Below are 17,441 nucleotides of genomic sequence, written 5' to 3'. Positions count from 1 at the left end.
TTCCTTCCTTCCTTCCTTCCTTCCTTCCTTCCTTCCTTCCTTCCTTCTGTCCCTCCAGCCCTTCCTCTCTCCCTATCTACCTATAAACACATACAGGCATGCAGTAATACTTTTCTTTTTTTTAACTCTTGTAGTATTTAGTGAACCATACACGTTGTGGGCATTCAATAAACACTTGCAGGTGGGTCATCTATTCTATAAAACCAAAAAGTTAAAATGGTTTTGAGAAAAAGAATTTTTTTAACAGTACCTGGTTGGATTATCTCTTGGCCAATTGGCTGTTTCACACCTCCATCACAATCTGAGAATGAGACACAATGAAGCAACAAGGTGATTAGGAAAACAACTATTTTTCTTTTTCTCCATTAAATTGTGGGGAAATAGAGATGGGCAGAGGTCATAGATATACAATGTAAAAATTGCCATGCCTGCAAATTCACTTCAAAGCTCTCCCCTAAGGAAAGATCATTTCTGGTAGTACAAGAAAGCTGTAGGTGGGCACAAGAGAAGCTAGGCTCAGATAATTCCAAGCAAAGCAACCCATAATGGGTATGTGGAGACAACCAGAACAATAGTGTACATTCTGACATGTGTGGGCAAATTATGTGAAGCTGAAGTAGAGTCAGCTGTTGAGTATTGGGGGAATATTTTGTTAATTAAATGCTTCCCCTATGGTATAGAACATCTTTAAAAGAAAAGAGGGAACTCAAACTTTACCTGTTTGGCCTGGAGCGCCTGGGGAGCCTGGAGGGCCTGGGAAGCCAGGACTTCCACTTAATCCAGGGTCACCGGGGAAACCTCGTTCACCTTTAGGGCCTGGTAGACCTAGGCCCGGAGGACCAATTTCTCCTGCAATGCCCTTTAAACCAGATATTCCTGGGAAACCTGGCTCTCCTGGAAGGCCTTTGATGCCATCACCCTGTGTGAAATCAAATTTCCCTTTTAAAAAATGTGTATGTCTATAACATCAAAGATACTCTTCCCTGATGTCTCTATTACCTTTGTTTCCAATCTAATTATCTCTTGGTAGTTTTTCAACATGCTTATTAAACTATGGGCTCAGTCACAGAAATAGTGCTCTTCTACTCTCTATTTCTGCGACCTTGGACAAGTCATTAATGTCTCTGAGCCTTGGTTTTATCATATATAAAATGAGACAGTGTAGGAAATCATTCATAAGCTCCCTTCTAACTCTATGGCTCTATGAATAGTGTACTGGGAGACCTATTTATATGTATTTCCCTCCCTCCTTTCATTCATTCCTCCTTCCTCCCTCCTTCCTTCTTTTCTTCCTTCCTTCCTTCTTTCCCTCTCCCTCTCCCTACAAACATACACAGGTAAACACTAAGATACTTTTTTTTGGTACTATGATTCCATGTATATATAGGGAGTTTCAACTGAAAAAATTCCCTCTAACAAAGCATATGCTCTGAGACTTGTAGTCTCAGAGAATTGCCTGGAACACTGAGAAATTAAGTGACTTCCTGGGTCAGACAACCCAAATGTTTCAGAGGTGGTATCCAGATCATCTCAACTCCTAGGCTGGCCCTCTATGAACACCAGCATTTCATACCCTGGATCTACAGACCTCTGTGGCTAGATTTCATAAGGTTTGTTAATTAGATGGGGGGAAATTACTTTTATTTCAACATAACTGGTTTCTTTAACAATCCTATGTGTTTTATTTTATGCATTTAAAAGCATTTTTTTAAGAAGGGGTCTATGACACAAAAAAGGTTCTTAACCTCTGTACTATACCATGCTGCTTCTTACATATTATGTATTTATATATTATGAATACATATTATGAAAAGTCTTGGTCATCTAGAAAAGAGGTGTCAAACTCACAGTGAGTTGTAGCTCTAAAATGTAATTAGAAGATGTTTATCAAAATAAATAAAAATACAATACAACATAGATAATGTTAATTTGTCTTTCCTAAGTCAATATGCTAGATGCATATTGGGCATAGAAACAGTGAAGTGGATAGAGTATTGGGCCTGGAGTCAGGAAGACTCATGTGGCCTCAGACATTTACTAGCTGTGTGACCCTGGGCAAGTAACTTAACACTTTGCCTCAGTTTCTTCAAGTATAAAAATGAGCTGGAGAAGGAAATGGCAAACCACTCTAGTATATTTGCCAAGAAAACCCCAAAAGGGGTCACAAAAATGACTAAAAAACAACTAAACAAAAGTCAACATACAGGCAGCAGGGATACCTTTCTATTTGAATTTGACCCAAAAGAACTAGAACTTAATCTTATTTTGTGTTTCCTTTAATGGCCATGGATGTAGGAACCAGGTGGTTTCAGATTACTACTAGAAAATAAGCTCTTTGAGGTTGAGGAGAGTCAAATCCCATGGTCAAATACCATTTTGTGCAAAGCATTTTGCTAGGTACTATGAAAGAAAGTTTAGATAAAGTCCAATTCCTGTCCTTAAGGAATTTACATTCTACTAATCAACTGAAACTACTCCCTGTTATTAAAGAGAATGCAGGACAAAGTTTTAGATGGACAGGAATAAGCAAATATTCTTATTAAAAGCATTGTTGTTGTTGTATGGTTCATTTTCAAAGGTCAGAAGGGACAAGTGGACTACCTGCCCTCATGTTGTACATGTGTAAATATACATGCTTATTGATATCTACTTGCATGTCACATTAATAGTGCATCTGCTTAAAAGTGAGAGAAGATAAATGTATTCAAGGAAAGAAAAGATTCATGGAATTATTTGGTAATGAAGTGTTCTTTTAGTGAAAAAAAGTTATTAGATATGTAATCTGGGCCCAAGAAGAAAACTGAAGAGGCAAATGGAGGTATAGAACTTTGGAATTTCTTAACGAATCAGAGAAAAATGACAATTGGGGAACTCAGAAAAGTAGAGTCTTGGCAGGAGTTAAATGATCAGATCCAAAAGCTTGACCACCAAGTGATGAATTTTAGGAATCACAGACTTATTAATGTCATATAGAATGTAAGCTTCTTGAGGTGGGTTCTGTTTTTGCCTTTCTTTGTAATTCCTGTGCTTTTCACAGCACATGGCACATTGTAAGCACTTAAGTAATCTTTCATTCATTCATGAAGATCACCTAATGGTTGCAATCTTCTCTGACAGAAGAAATACATATATTGATGAAATAATGGATCCTTGAAGAATTAAAAATGAAATTGAGGTAATAACACTATCTTACCTACCTCAACAGGGTTGTTATGAGAATCAAATGAGACAATAAATATAAAGTGTTTAGTAAGCAGTAAAACACTCGATAAATGTCAATTATTCTAAATGAATGTCATAATGAATTTGAAAATGCTTTGAAAAATATAAAGCACCATATAAAATATGGCATTATGTAATGGAAGATTGTATTTCTTGAGGAGGACTCATTGTTTGCTGCCAATAAATGTATGTGTCAATAGGGAAGTAGCCATACTGTCTTACTTGATGATTACATACAATGAGGCTCCTCTTGTCTTTGTGTTTTTGCATTGGCTGTCCTACATTCTTACAGTACTCCTCACCTCCATTGGTTGGAACCTGTGGTTTTCTTCACAGCTCAGATCAAATGGCACTTGGACTTGAAGCCTTTCCTGATCTTCCCAGTTGCTAGTACCTTCATTCCCCAAAATACCTTGTATTAATTTTGTATATAATCTCTTTTGTTGTTCTTGTTGCACATGTTGAATGCTGTCTCTCCTCATTAGAATGTAAGCTCCTTGAGGGCAGGAACTGTTTCCCTTTTGTTTTTGTATCCCCAGTACTTAGCACAGTGCCTGGAACATAGTAAGTGCTTAGCAAATGCTTGTTGATTGATATAGCCTCTTGCTCTAATATCAAGAAGCAAGAGAAAGAGATGGTCATGGCTAGGAAGAGAAGACAGTGTTTTCAGTAAAGGTGGTGATATAATTGTACTGGTTCATTGATTTAAAAAAAAAACTCTTTTTGAAACCACCATGAAGAAGGAAATGACAAGATTTATCAGTAATCTAGCATCTACTGAAGAGACTAGGAAAATCCTAGCATTGTGGACTTACAAAAGTATTGGTTTTAATTATCAAAGTTAAAGCATGCATCTTTTCTTTCTGTTAACAACTGGTAAACCACAGATGTACAAAATGACATTATCAGTCATCATCATTAGCAAGTTTTACTTAACTGTTGTAGGGAAATTTACTATGTGGCTGGGCTTTGTTTGAGCATTTCTTGGGTAAATTGTCTGTTCTGTCAAAACAAGATGTATCCATAAAAAAACTCCACATATAAATAATAGTGTTTAAAAAGGAATCAACAAGGGAAGGGAAGGGAAGGGTGCTTTGTGCAATGTTAAGTATAAATTTTGGCAAACCACTTCAGTATCTTTGCCAAGAAAACCCCAAAAAGGGTCACCAAGAAGCAGACATGATGAAAAAATGACTGAAAAACAACAATAAAAGTATGTTTATAATTTCAATATGCATTTATTAAGTCCCTGCTAAGTTTTAGGGATACAAAGATAAAATTAAAAAAAATTCCTGCCTTTGAGGAATATACATTTTAGTGGGCAGGGGACAACATTTAAAAAGGATACCCAAAAGTTAGGATTTGAATACGGAGGGAATGCTAACGACTAGGGGATCAGGAAAGGCTTCTCATAGGAGGTAGTACTTTGAATTGAGACTTGATGAAAGCGAAGGATTCTATAAGATGGAGGTAAGGAAATGTATTCCAGGCACAAAAGCCTGTGCAAAATTGTGGTGGAATACATGACTGGGAATCATGAAAGGTAGTAATGTTAAATACAGGTGAAAAATAGGCTGTTGAATGGTTGTGAAGGCTTTAGATGCCAAGCTCAGGGGCAATAGGGAGCCTCTAAGGGTTGTGAAGTTGTGAAGAAACTTATGATCATGAACCACAGATAAGAAGAGGATGAAGCTTGAGATGCCCAAGTTGGAGCAAAGGGCTTCATAATGAGGACTGAGGAACAGCTAAGGGAACAAGATCTGTGAAGGTGAAAGTGAAGGACCATGGAAAGATAAAATCACAAAATTCTAGGAAAGAGTGTCAGCTCAAGGGCAGGAGAAAAGTGATAAAAGATGAAGGGAAGTATAGTTTTTGAGAAAAAAAATGGTGACTGTCACTAGTGACTCAGGAAAATAGTCTTTTGCTTCCTATCCACAATTAGTTCTTGCTTTTTGTTTACAGCAAAAGAGAAGACGGAAACGTCATGATTTTTAATGAAAAAAAAAAACAACTTCAATACTCATTAAAAAAACCTCAAACACAAGAAATCTATCTCAGTCTAAGCAGTTTATGTACAAACAGAGGAACAGATGTCCTATTTTTTTAAAATATCCATTGACTTCTGAAAGTTTCTTTCTTTGTGTTCTAAGTCATTTGTTCTCTGATCATTAAACTAACCTGGATGTATCTTATGTTCAATAACTTTAGTGGTACCGCCTACATCATTTGCTCCTACTTACATACTTAAGAGACATGATTTATAAGAAATAAGAGGACTGAGTTAGAATACAGATGTCTCCAAGCCAGTTCAACAGCTTAGAAAAACCACACTTACAGGAAGACCTGGAAGGCCTGGAAAACCATCTAGCCCATCTTGCCCTGGAAAGCCATCTTCACCTTGCAAACCAGGTATGCCAGGATTGCCTTGATCACCTCTGCTACCTAGAAAGATTTTTTTTAAGAGCCATTTTCAGAATGAGCACACTAAAAGTATGTGATTTTTTAAAAAATGGCTTAGTCAACAATATACAAACCTTTTGTTGTAATTTCTCTAGAATCTCCTTTCTGTCCTTTAGGTCCAGGTAATCCAGGAATGCCAGGGTTGCCCTGTGGAAACAAAATTATTTTTATGGTTACACCCGGTAGACTAGAGGTTCAAACAAGCAAAAGCTCTAAGCACTAAGGGTAAATAAATATAATAAGAAGTAATGAAAATGGCTTAATTGCCAATTACTTTTGTAAAGTGAAGGCAGGACAGAACCTTAGCACTGTCCCCCCTCCCCCAAGGCAGACAACATTTTAGAGATGAACCTTATTATAAAACATTAGAGAATTCAAGCTTAAAGCTATAACATCTAAGTGAGACAATGACTAGAAATGAGGAGATTCATGATGTGTGATCATTCTCTCCTGGTGTTTGTTATATTACTTTGTGGCAAATTATGGCATTTCTTTTATGCAGATTTAGTGAGATATATTTGTTAAAAAGAGATTTCAATTTTTTTGATTGATGGACATAGTTCTTTGCAGACTGGGGAAGACATATCATAAACCCAAGAGAGTCCTGAATAATTGGCTGCAAAAAAAAAATTAGTTTTCTGGCAACTTTCAATTAAAAGAACTCCCTACCTTTGCTAGAATAATGTACAATTCCCAGCACCTAATGTCTTTGAATTCATCAGTCAATTTTACATACTTTGATAATCTGGATTTAGAGCAAAATTGCTTTTTACTGGAAAAAAAGCACAGCACTCAGTGTTTCCTACTTGATTGTCTTGTTTGTTTTCTTAGAAATTCAGGGGCACAGAGTCTATAAGGTGGGTGAGTTTAATTTTCTTTCAGAATACTCTTGTGCCACAAAGCAATTATGAGTATACAGTGACCTTGTACCCTAGGAGAATTCTATCTTTTGCTGAAGTTCTCTTATAACATGAAGTGAAGCCAATTGGTTCCTGACTCAGATACCCTTGGAATTTATTTTGATTTTTCAGAATATGTAAAACACTCACGATTTCATTTTGTAAGTCTTACCATTCTCTTTTAATTAGGGGGGAAAAAGGAGCAGTTCTAGTGCCTAACATTTGAAATGAACATTTGAGTTACTGGTCAATTAAAAACCTGCTGGTGCAGAAAGATGTATTTTAAATGCTCTTTTAAAATAGCTTGTAAAAAAGACTACCAAGCTGATAGGGAGAGCCAAAGAGAAGAAATTTCATACATTACTGGACATGAAAATTCTTTGGAAGTTTTGCATGTGTGACACATAAGGGTACTTTCTTTATACTCATGAATTTTAGCCAGATTCAAAGGTGAATATTATCTAAAGACTGTTCCTCACACTGGGCACAACAACAAAGGTGGTTCAGTCAATTAATATGTTCCTGACACTGTGTGAAACACTGGGTTACAAAGAAGCAAAGGATAATTCCTGCCCTCAAGGAACTTCCTTTTTAATGAGTATAGACAACACAAAAAAAGGAAGATGAGAAGGTGAGTAAAGAGGGAGAAGGGGTAAGGTACCCAGAGCAATAGCATGATGGAGGAGGTCAGGGGAGTACCAAAAAAAAACCAAACCAAAAAAAAAAAACCAAACCTTACCATCAATCAATGTCAACAGGAATCCTAGAGGACCTTCCATCTACTCTATATATTCTGCATGTACATAAAAAAAAAAAATTTTGTCTCCCCCATTACAATGTGAGCTTCTTGAGAAAAGGCATTATTTTTGCTTTTCTTTGTATCTCCAACACTTAGCATAGTACCTGGCATGAGGTAAGTACTTAATAAATGCTAGTTGACTGACTGAACATTTTAATATGTGAAGGAAAATTGAAAAAAAAAGAATTTTATGTGATGGAGTACTATTGTGCTATAAGAAATGACAAACAGGGTGGTTGCAGAAAAACTTGGGAAGACACATGTGAACTGATGCAAAATGACTTGAGCAGAACCAAGAGAACATTGTACACAGTAACAGCAATATTATAAGAATGATCAACTGTGAAAGATTTAGCTACTCTGATCAAGGCAATGATCTAAGACAATTCTAAAGGACCCACGATGAAAAACGTTATCTACCTCCAGAGAGGGAACTGATGAACTCTGAATGCAGATTGAAGCATTTAAAAAAAAAACACCAACTTTCTTTATTTTTATTGTTTATTTTGTGTTTTCTTTTGCATCATGGCTATGTCTTGCATGATTTCACATGTATAACTGATTTCAAATCAATTGCCTTCTCAAGGGGGGGGGGATGGGGCAGAAGGGAGGGAGAGAATTTAGAACTCAGAATTTAAAAAAATTTTAAAAGTTGTTAAAATGTTTTTACATAGAATTGGAATACCTTTAACAAAATAAATAAAAATAATTTTTTTAAAAAGAGGATTTTATATGAGACTAAGAGCTGCAATATACAGTTCAATTTTCCACATTGTAATGGATTTTTTTTTGTTTGTTTAGTTCACATTTAACATGACATTTCTAACACTATTTGCCCTTTCTGCTCTCTTTAATCACAAAGGTTTTTTAAAGGTCCTCTGGAAGTACGTTTTACTGTCCACAGCGGCACATGGGTGTTACTGGCATAAAATTGCATTAATTTAATCATTTGAAAGGCCATGGTACAATAAAGATATAATAAACATTTAACATTTGGAAGAGAAGCTGAAGTATGTGAGTATCTGATTTCATACCTGATGGTTATCTTACCAGCTTGGGTAAAAAACAGATCCACCCCCTTACCTTGAAGCCCGAGAAACCAGGAATACCATGTGGGCCTGGGTCACCAATTTCCCCTTTCCTCCCAGGCTCTCCATTTACACCAGGACGACCAATGGGTCCTGGTGGACCAGGAAGGCCACTGGGAAGATCACATTTACAGTCTCCAGGGTCACCTATAATGTCAAGGAGCAGGAGAGAAAAGATAAACTTTTTTTTTCTAGGAAAAAAGACAATTTGACCCCAAAATTATTTATTAAATTTTGTGCTCAGTGTTACAAGGGATAAAAAGAAAGCAGTAGAGCATGCTTCACACTAAGTTTCAGCCCTCAAAGAGTTTATAATTTCACTAGGGAGAGAACCAATTAGCATTTATTAAGCACCTACTCTCCGCCAGGCACTAAGCCAAGTACTGAAGATTCAAGTTCAAAGAAAGAAACGATCAGGGTACACATATGTTAAGTAATTTAAAAAATTCAATTGTATTTTATTTTCAGACAAATCCACATTCTTTCCCTCCCTTAAGGTGAAAGAACCCCACCAAAACAATAAAAACAAACAAAAACTCTTACAAACACATACGGTCCTTGAAAACTAGTTCTCACGTATGTTAACTAGTGTAATCAGCTGTGGTGTAGGCCAACCAAAAGTGCTATAAGATTTCCAAGGAAAGAGAGTTCAATATTGGCTGAAATTGAACAGGTAGAATTCATGGAGATAAAATGACTTGATCTGAGCATAAATGGGCAGCCAAAAACAGGGGTGAGTTGGGGCAGGGGCAGGGAATGATGTCGTGAAAAAAACACTATATTTAATATCAGAAGGCCTGGGTTCTAGTCTTATCTCTATCATACAATAGCTGTGTAACATTGGGTTACTTGCAAATTCTCTGAGCCTCAGTTTCTTCATCTACAAAAGTAGCAAAAACTCCCTGTCATACCTTCTTTATGTGGGCCTGGTGAGAATCCAGTGACATAATGGAAATGAAAATAGTTCTCACAGGATAGCCTCTAAGGTAATAATCTCTCTCTCTCTCCGTATGTATATGTATGTGTAATATATATAAAACACATACATATATACATATACAATATATGTATATTTAATATGTATATGTAATATATAATACACAATATATAACAATAAATAACATACAATATAATAATAGTCATAAGATACTTGCTTTCCAAAGTGCTAAGCTCATAATAATCCTGGATGGCAGGTATTAATTCTCTTCATAAACACATGAAAAATATATATTGGGGGTAGCAACTTCCCCAAAGTCAGAGTCCAGATTCGGTTCTAAATCTAAGTGATTTTTGCCACAGCACCATGTTTCAACCCTGTACCAATGTAAGGTTATTTTTACAAGGGTGATAACCTATTCAATAAATAGATCAGTATTATGACACCCACTAAGGGTTTTTAATGAAAAATAACTTTTGACTGATTTGGTCAAGCAAACTTATGCTGAGAATGTAGAAATGAAGGCTGACTCCTCTTTTGTATTATCAGTATAATTTCTATGGGAGAGAATGGTATAGTTTTTAAAAAAGACATTTAGGCTAAAGTGCTTTTTGTTTCTTTTCGACTGTATTTATTGGTCTGGATCTGTGATTGCATTGAAGGTAGGAAATTCCTAATATGGAAATTCCTTCCATCAATGCAGATTGGTAACTGTCTTAACTTATAGTTGAGAGAGTTGTTTGAGGTATTGAGAGGTTGAGTGACTTGTGCAGTCACACAGCCAGTACATTACAGACACAGGACTGGAAGCTGGGTTTTCCTAACTCCAAGGACAGCCTCTTGTCCAATATGATATGCTACTTTTATGTTTACAGGGTTGCTTTAATGCCAATGGGCCAGGATAGTTTTTATACCTATTATTAGAATCCAGACCTATCATTTCACCAGTATAGAAAATTCTCCAACGAGGAAATCCCTTTACCAATATAGACCTGTACCTGTTCGGCAATTTGTAGTTTCTTCAAATTACCTGGGGACACTGAGAGCATAAATGATTTATGTATTGTATATCCAGTTATGTCAGAGGCAAAACATGAACTCAGCTTGTTATGCCTACAAGGCTGACGCTTCAGGGACACTACCTCTTTGTGACTATACCACTATTACATATCAGAGAGAGCTTACCTTTCCATCCTTTTTGTCCTCGTGCTCCTGGGAATCCTGAAGGGCCTGGGTAACCCACACTTCCCTCAGTTCCCTTAAGCCCAAAAAGAAATCCTATTAAAAAACACACAAAAGAACAATAATGTTAATACGCTGAATAATGACATAATAATGCTAGGCTATTGCAATAGCCACTGGTTGGTCTCTCTGCCATAAGTCTCTCCCCACTCTATTCCATCTTCCATTCAGTTGTCAAAAGTGATCTTCCTAAAGTTCAGGACCAATCAAGTCATCCCCCATACTCAAGATAGTCCAGTGGCTTCCTATCACTTCCAGAATCAAATATAAAATCTTCTTTGGCATTCAAAGCCCTTTATAACCTGTCCCACCACCCAACTTTCTAGTTTTCTTAACACCTAACACCCCACCATGAACTCTGCAATCTAAAAACCCCAGCCTCCTTGCTGTTCCTTAAACAAGATACTCAATCTCCTGACTTGAGGCATTTTTACTTCATGCCTGGAATGTTCTCCCACCTGATCTCTGCCTCTTGGCTTTCCTGGCTTCTTTCAATTCTCAGTTAAAATCCTACCTTCTACAGGAAGTCTTTTCTGATCCCCCTTAATTCTAATGTCTTTTCTTTGTTGATTATTTCCAATTTATCCTGCACATAGGATTGTACATAGTTGTTTGCATGTTGTCACTCCCATTAAATTGTGACCTTCTTGAGAACAAGGGTTGTCTTGCTTTTCTTTGTATTCTCAGTACTTAGCACAGTGCATGGAACACAGAAGGTGCTTAATAAATGTTTGAATGAATGAATGATGTCCCAATGTAATCACACTTCTAATGGTTTTCCATTGAGTAGCACAGATTATAATAAAAGAGGTGAGTAACACATGCCCTCTATTGGGAACCCATATGGGATTGAGATTCCCACAGTTTAAGAAGTGCTGAAGGGGTCACAAGTGGAAATTTAAGAAGCCCTGCTCTAGACCACCTTTTACAGAGAAACATAGATGGTTTCTGGCCCATATAGCTTGCAGGGCTAGAACTAAAGTTATGTGACTATGAACTATGAATCTCATTGTTTTTGAGAATCCTCGTGACTAAATTCTTCTTGAAAAAGATACCAAAAAAAAAAGTTTTTGTTGTAACCCTGCTGCCATCTACCTGTCCAAATGAGTACTACTTTAAAAGAAAAAAAAAGGTATGTACTTTTATATACAAAAGCACACTACTAAGTTCCCTTATAATAGAACAGAAATAAAGATACATACTCCCCCAATTCTCAACAAAGCAGCAGAAACAGCAACAAACAAGAGAAAGAAGGCGTATTTCTTGATATGGATCTGAATCTAGTTTTAGGCTACCTCTGTACATTAGACTGGAGAAGCTCCTTTGATTTTAAGCACCCAGACTTTTCACATGATGGCAAGTAGCTGCTACTTTTCTCCATCCCCTCTAGGAAAGATTAGGTTATTTATTCCCAATGCCTGATGTTACTCTAACGGTCCCATACAGGAAAATCTAGAAGAAGGCAGTAGAACTAGCACATGGATTTTAAAATATCACTAAACTGTTGGTTTCATTTTCTAGTAAACTGCCACCTCCTGTTAGAAACAGTACTGCTGATCACATAGAAGTTCTGAAAAATACTGAACAGTTAATCCTTCCACATAATGACTTTCCCCATAGCAGTTTTGCTATATCATGGGTCAGCATAAAAAATTAAATGGGAATTTTGGGGAGAGTTTTGCAGATGACACACAAAGGCCAGCAAATGACACAGAAAAAGTTTAGAAACTCAGAAACGCAGGATTGTTACAAAAAAGCATTCTGGTTGACTCTGGCATCATATGAGAAAAAGCTAAGTCCTTAAATGATTTCCTAAAGGAAAATGAAGGTGAAGGGTCTACCCCTATGGATTTTACATGGATTTTCCAGATTGCTGAGGTGCTATGCCCCTAGCCCCTGTGAAGTGGAAGGGATAACTGTATTAACTCATTCATTTTTCTTCATGTTTACATTTTCAATTCTTTTCTCAAACTCATTGTTACATACACGGCATTATAGAATCTCAGCATTGGAAGTCATCTAGTCCAACTTTCACTGAATAGGAACATCTGCTACCCTTCTGAGAAGGGGGTCACCCAGCCTCTGTGTGAAGACATAAAGTGATGGAGAGCTCCCCAAAAAGAGGACATTTTTCACATTTCTCAGTTCTGGTTGTTAGAGAAGGCTTTCCCTTAAATTGAGCCCAAATCACCCCAACATTTGTTGCACCAAGTTTTTCCCTTGGGCCAGAGATCAAACACTAGAAAAGTTATAATGTACTTCCTAAGATGTTCTTTTAAAAGCTTAAATTTCCCCTTCCCTTCACCTCATGCTCCCATGGCATAAACTTGAGTTTCTCCATCATAATAGTTCCCCTAATTTGGCATGCTCTGACAATGTCCTTCCAGAAATGAAGTATCCAGAGCTGAACACAATATTTCACATGTGGTCTGACCAGGGTTGAATACAGCAACAATATATCTTCCATCATTTTGTTTTTAATTATGTGATCTAAGATTGTATTAGCTTTTTCAGCTTTCATGTCATACTGTTGACTTGCACTCCAATAAGACACCTGGGTCTTTTAATACAAATTGCTGTCTAGCCATGCCTCTACTGTTTTATAACTGTGAGGTTGATTATTTGAATCTAATAATAGTCCTCTATATTTCAACTAACCATGGTAGCCTGTTGTGATAGTACAAGCATGTTCTGTCCCAACCTCCCCAAAGAGATTAGTCTTCCCTAACAAGCAACAAAGCTATTCTACCTCCTGACTGGCTCATGACTCCCTTGATACACCTCACCTAAGAGCATAAAAAAACCTACCCAAATGGAGTGGGGATCCTCCAACTTGGTGTATATTTGAAGACCATGGGAGTTATCACATCCTGCCCTGCAAGCCTGATGAGTTTCCATATGGAAGGAACAGGGGAGGCTAGAACACATCTACAGAAGCTAAGCACCATTATATCCTCGCTTGCATATTCTTGCCATATTACTGTTGTTGTTTAGTTGTGTCCGATGCTGTGTGACCCCATGGACATAGCATGCCAGGCCCTTCTATCCTCTACTTTCTTTCAATGTCTGTCTAAGTTCATGTTTGTTGTTAGGTTAGGGCTAAGCAAAATCTCCTCTAATTAATTTTCTGATGACTTAACGAGTGCCTCATTTTGTTCTGAAATCAAACTTAAATTAACTGGGTAGAGGTGTCAGGGCCTGCCCCTAACACCTGTCATAATCTTTTGGGGATGCTTAATCCGGCAGTTAGGTGGCGCAGTGGATAGAGTGCCATGCCTGAAGTTAGGGAGATTCATTTTCATGAGGTCGAATGCAGACTCAGACATTTACTAGCTGTGTGACCCTGGGCAAGTCACTTAACACTGTCTGCCTCAGTTCCTTGTCTGTGAAATGAGCTGGAGAAGGAAATGACAAACGATTTCAGTATATTTGCTAAGAAAACTCCAAATGGGGTCATAAAGAGTCAGACATGACTGAAATGACTGAACCATAATAAGATAAGGTTATCCAAAATGTTAGCTATTGATTCCAGTTTTGTGCTGCTTGCAAATTTGATACCTTTATGCAAGTCATTGATAGTAATTTGGTACAGCCTAGGGCCAAAAAAAAGAGTTCTTTTGACACTCCATAAGAGATTTTCATTTAGCTTAAGGTCCATCCTTTAATCATTGCTCCTCAGTCAGTCAAACAGTTCTGACAAAAAGTTTCAGACCAAGATAGCTTAACAGAAGGTAACAATACAGATCAGCTCCATACATGAATCAATACCCTAAGAAACAACTTATGACTTGAACAAACTAAATAAGATTCTGAATCTGCCTGACCATCCTACAGTCTAGACCACATTTCTCTCACAAAGACACAATATGACATTTTGTTAAATGTGTTGCTGAAATCAAAGTGTACCATATTGACTGTATTCTTCTGATCTACCAATCTAAGACCTATATCCAAAAAAGTAAAGGGGTTAGCTTAGCATAACTTATTTTTGATTATCTGATTAATACTGTATCTTAGTAAGCATTTCTTTTCCTAAGTGTTCATATACTATCCCTTTGGTAACACCTCCTAATATTTTGACAGGATTTGAAGTCAAACTACCTGGCCTCTGACGGAAGAGTTTGAATAAAAGATCTTTTTTTTTTTTTTCTAAAATAAGGAAATTTCCTCTTCTCTCGCACGACCCATTCTCAATGATTTTTCACATGTGCTACTGGCATCTCAGACCCAACATATCCACATTGGAACTTACCATTTCCTCACCTCACTCCTCCAAACTTCCCTTTTTCTGTTGTGAACACTAATTATCCTACTACTGACCTAGTTTCACAACATCAGAATCTCCACTGTTGCCTTTTCCCTCGTCTTCATACCTCATATTCAACTTGTTGGCAAGTCTTGTGGAAGCTGCCCCCATAATCTCTCTCCCATCTGTCCCCAGTCTTCCACTCACAAACCCTAATTTAAGAACATACGACTTTTCGTCTGGGCTATCGTAATAGGTTCTTAACTGGTCTCTTGCTTTCAATCTCTCTACTTACCAATCTACCCTTTAAACAGCAGCCAAAGTAATTTTCCTAAAGCATAGGTCAGACTGCATGATTGCTTTGCTCAAAAGCATTCAGTGGGTCCCTATTGCCTCGTCAGTCTGGCCTTTGAAGCCCTCTACCACCTAGCTCTGACCTACCTTTCCAGACTTATCTTACATTATTCTCTACCTCACACTCTATTTTCCAATCAAAGTAGACCACTAGCTATTCCTCTGACTCGACATTCCATCTCCCACGCGTTTGTAAAAAACTATCCTTGATGCAGACACGCAGTCAAACCACTTCATCACCCCATCAGTAACGCCATCTTCCTTCAGGATTCAGACAATAGTACGTCATTTTTGTGAAGGATTCTCTGACACGTCATCCCAACCTTCAGCTTGCCTAGTTGTAAATGCTCTCTCCCTCCTTAAATTATCTTGTATTTATTTATCTTTTTATATGTTGCACCCCACCAATAGAATGTAATCTCCTAGAAAATAGGGGATATTTCATTTTGGCCTTTGTATTCCCAGTGCAGTATCTTGAATATCACTCTGTGTCATCAGGACTTGATTCTCGAGAGTGTCTTATCCGTCTTGAGTTTACTATTGTAGAGTCCTTCCTATACTTTCTTTGTACCCTTTAAATATACTCTACCTAGGTTCAAAGTCTAGGGTAGGCATCAGTCAGTCAACAACCACCATTCCTCTTTAATGATTATGAACTCTAAGACAGCACATTCACTGTAGTTATTTCTACTTTGGCATCTGGTTTCTCCTCATTGGTCAGTTCAAATGTATTTCCTCTTGACACCTCCCCCCCCCCCCCCCCCCCCTCCTTTTTTAGAAAAAAGTTACAATTCTTGGCTGCTTTGCTTTTAGTGGACAGACAGAGAGAGTGAGCAATGTTGAACAGATGTCTAGATAGTTGGAGTTCTTTATCACTATTATATCTTGCTTCTGTACCAGCCTTGTGATTTGCTTCTGGAACTCACCCAATTCTTCTTTTTGGCTGGGTAGTTGGCAATATATTCCCACCACAGTATCTGAGTTTTTCTCTTCCTTGGTCCTCACCTAAATGCTTTGCATGACACTTCTCCATTCTGGTTCATGGATTTCTATACAGGCAACTTCTTGAGATATAGCGCTGCTCTACTGCCCCTTTTATCTAACCTTTTCCTTTTGAATAGGAAAATATATCCCATCAGGTATCACTTATATTGATGAGCTTGTACTAAAAAGTAAATATCACAATACGAAAATTGAAAATATTTAAATAGGTAAAAATGCTGTATATGTACCTTTCTGCCTGAATGATAATAGATGAGTAAGTATATTTAAGATTTGGGGAAACAAGGAGGAAAGGAAAAGCCAAAAACATTAAAGCTGATGTTTCTCCATGTAATTCAGTGATTCAGAGAGTTTTATCTTGGGGCCACAGTATGACATACAAGGCATTACCTCTTCAGATGTTTCTGAGCGAGTAACTATAAATTTGGCATTGTTACTATGTGCATCAATTTAAGTCAGGGGTTCTTAATCGGGGGCCCATCAAAGGGATCTTGTATAGATTTTAGCAAGGTTCATGAACTTGGATGGGAACAAAATGACATCTTTATTTTCACTAACCTTTGTTTTCCTTTGCAATCCCATACAGCTTATTTTATTCACTTCAAAACATTTTTCTGAGGAGTCCAGAAGCTTCACCAGACTTAGGACTTCTAACATAATACCAGACAAGAGGTCCTTGTTTTAAGTTGCATTACAAGTCTACTTAGTTATATACAGGTCATCTACAGTTTATTTCTTTCTCATCACCTGCATGTTCTAAGTCCGACGTTGCAAAATAATGTTGAATTTCTTGGAGTTTCTCAAACTTGTTCTTAAGAAGTGAACAAAGACAACAACAAACCAAGAACCATTTTAGCTTAATCAAAAGCAGAACGGAGTTGATCTGCTGTTTACTCCTTATCATTGGCTTAGAAAAAAAGTGACTCAGATTTGGAAGCAAGCAAAATTTTCTACACTGAAAGAAAACTGGTTTTCCTGGATATAACTGTGCTGGAGTTTCAAAATGGTGAAAACTAAGGCTTTATTCATCAAAACATGTAAAATTTATTGAAATCTTGTAATAAAATTAAGTTCAATAATTTTATTCCAGAAGATACTGGACTCTGAGAGAACTAAGTCAAACGACAGAATTATTCTATTTAAAGGGATATTTAAATTCCTGTAAGAGCCAGAAATGTTAAGGAGTCCATTA

General features: G+C 37.2%; 1 protein-coding gene and 1 long non-coding RNA gene across 3 annotated transcripts in view; one reads left to right on the top strand and one right to left on the bottom strand.

Annotated features, from left to right (window-relative positions):
• LOC114046114 overlaps positions 1 to 5,546 on the top strand; it is a 38,335-nt gene extending 32,789 nt beyond the window's left edge. The window contains exon 3 of the long non-coding RNA XR_003569465.1: positions 5,431 to 5,546. This is a non-coding gene — a long non-coding RNA (uncharacterized LOC114046114). The remainder of the gene's footprint in view (positions 1 to 5,430) is intronic.
• LOC114046112 (collagen alpha-2(IV) chain-like) overlaps positions 1 to 17,441 on the bottom strand; it is a 287,529-nt gene that overhangs the window by 69,765 nt on the left and 200,323 nt on the right. For both annotated transcript variants that reach the window (XM_027866367.1, XM_027866368.1), the window contains exons 21-26: positions 10,591 to 10,683; positions 8,464 to 8,615; positions 5,757 to 5,829; positions 5,558 to 5,664; positions 718 to 919; positions 251 to 301 (exon numbers count right to left, since the gene is read on the bottom strand). In XM_027866367.1, the coding sequence (XP_027722168.1) occupies positions 251 to 301; positions 718 to 919; positions 5,558 to 5,664; positions 5,757 to 5,829; positions 8,464 to 8,615; positions 10,591 to 10,683 (678 nt within the window). The remainder of the gene's footprint in view (positions 1 to 250; positions 302 to 717; positions 920 to 5,557; positions 5,665 to 5,756; positions 5,830 to 8,463; positions 8,616 to 10,590; positions 10,684 to 17,441) is intronic.

Source organism: Vombatus ursinus, unplaced genomic scaffold (assembly GCF_900497805.2).
Source record: "Vombatus ursinus unplaced genomic scaffold, bare-nosed wombat genome assembly UNPS02014781.1, whole genome shotgun sequence".
Taxonomy (NCBI): Eukaryota; Metazoa; Chordata; class Mammalia; order Diprotodontia; family Vombatidae; genus Vombatus; species Vombatus ursinus.
Note: the sequence above shows the minus strand (reverse complement) of the source record. Positions and strands in the feature narration are given on the sequence as shown.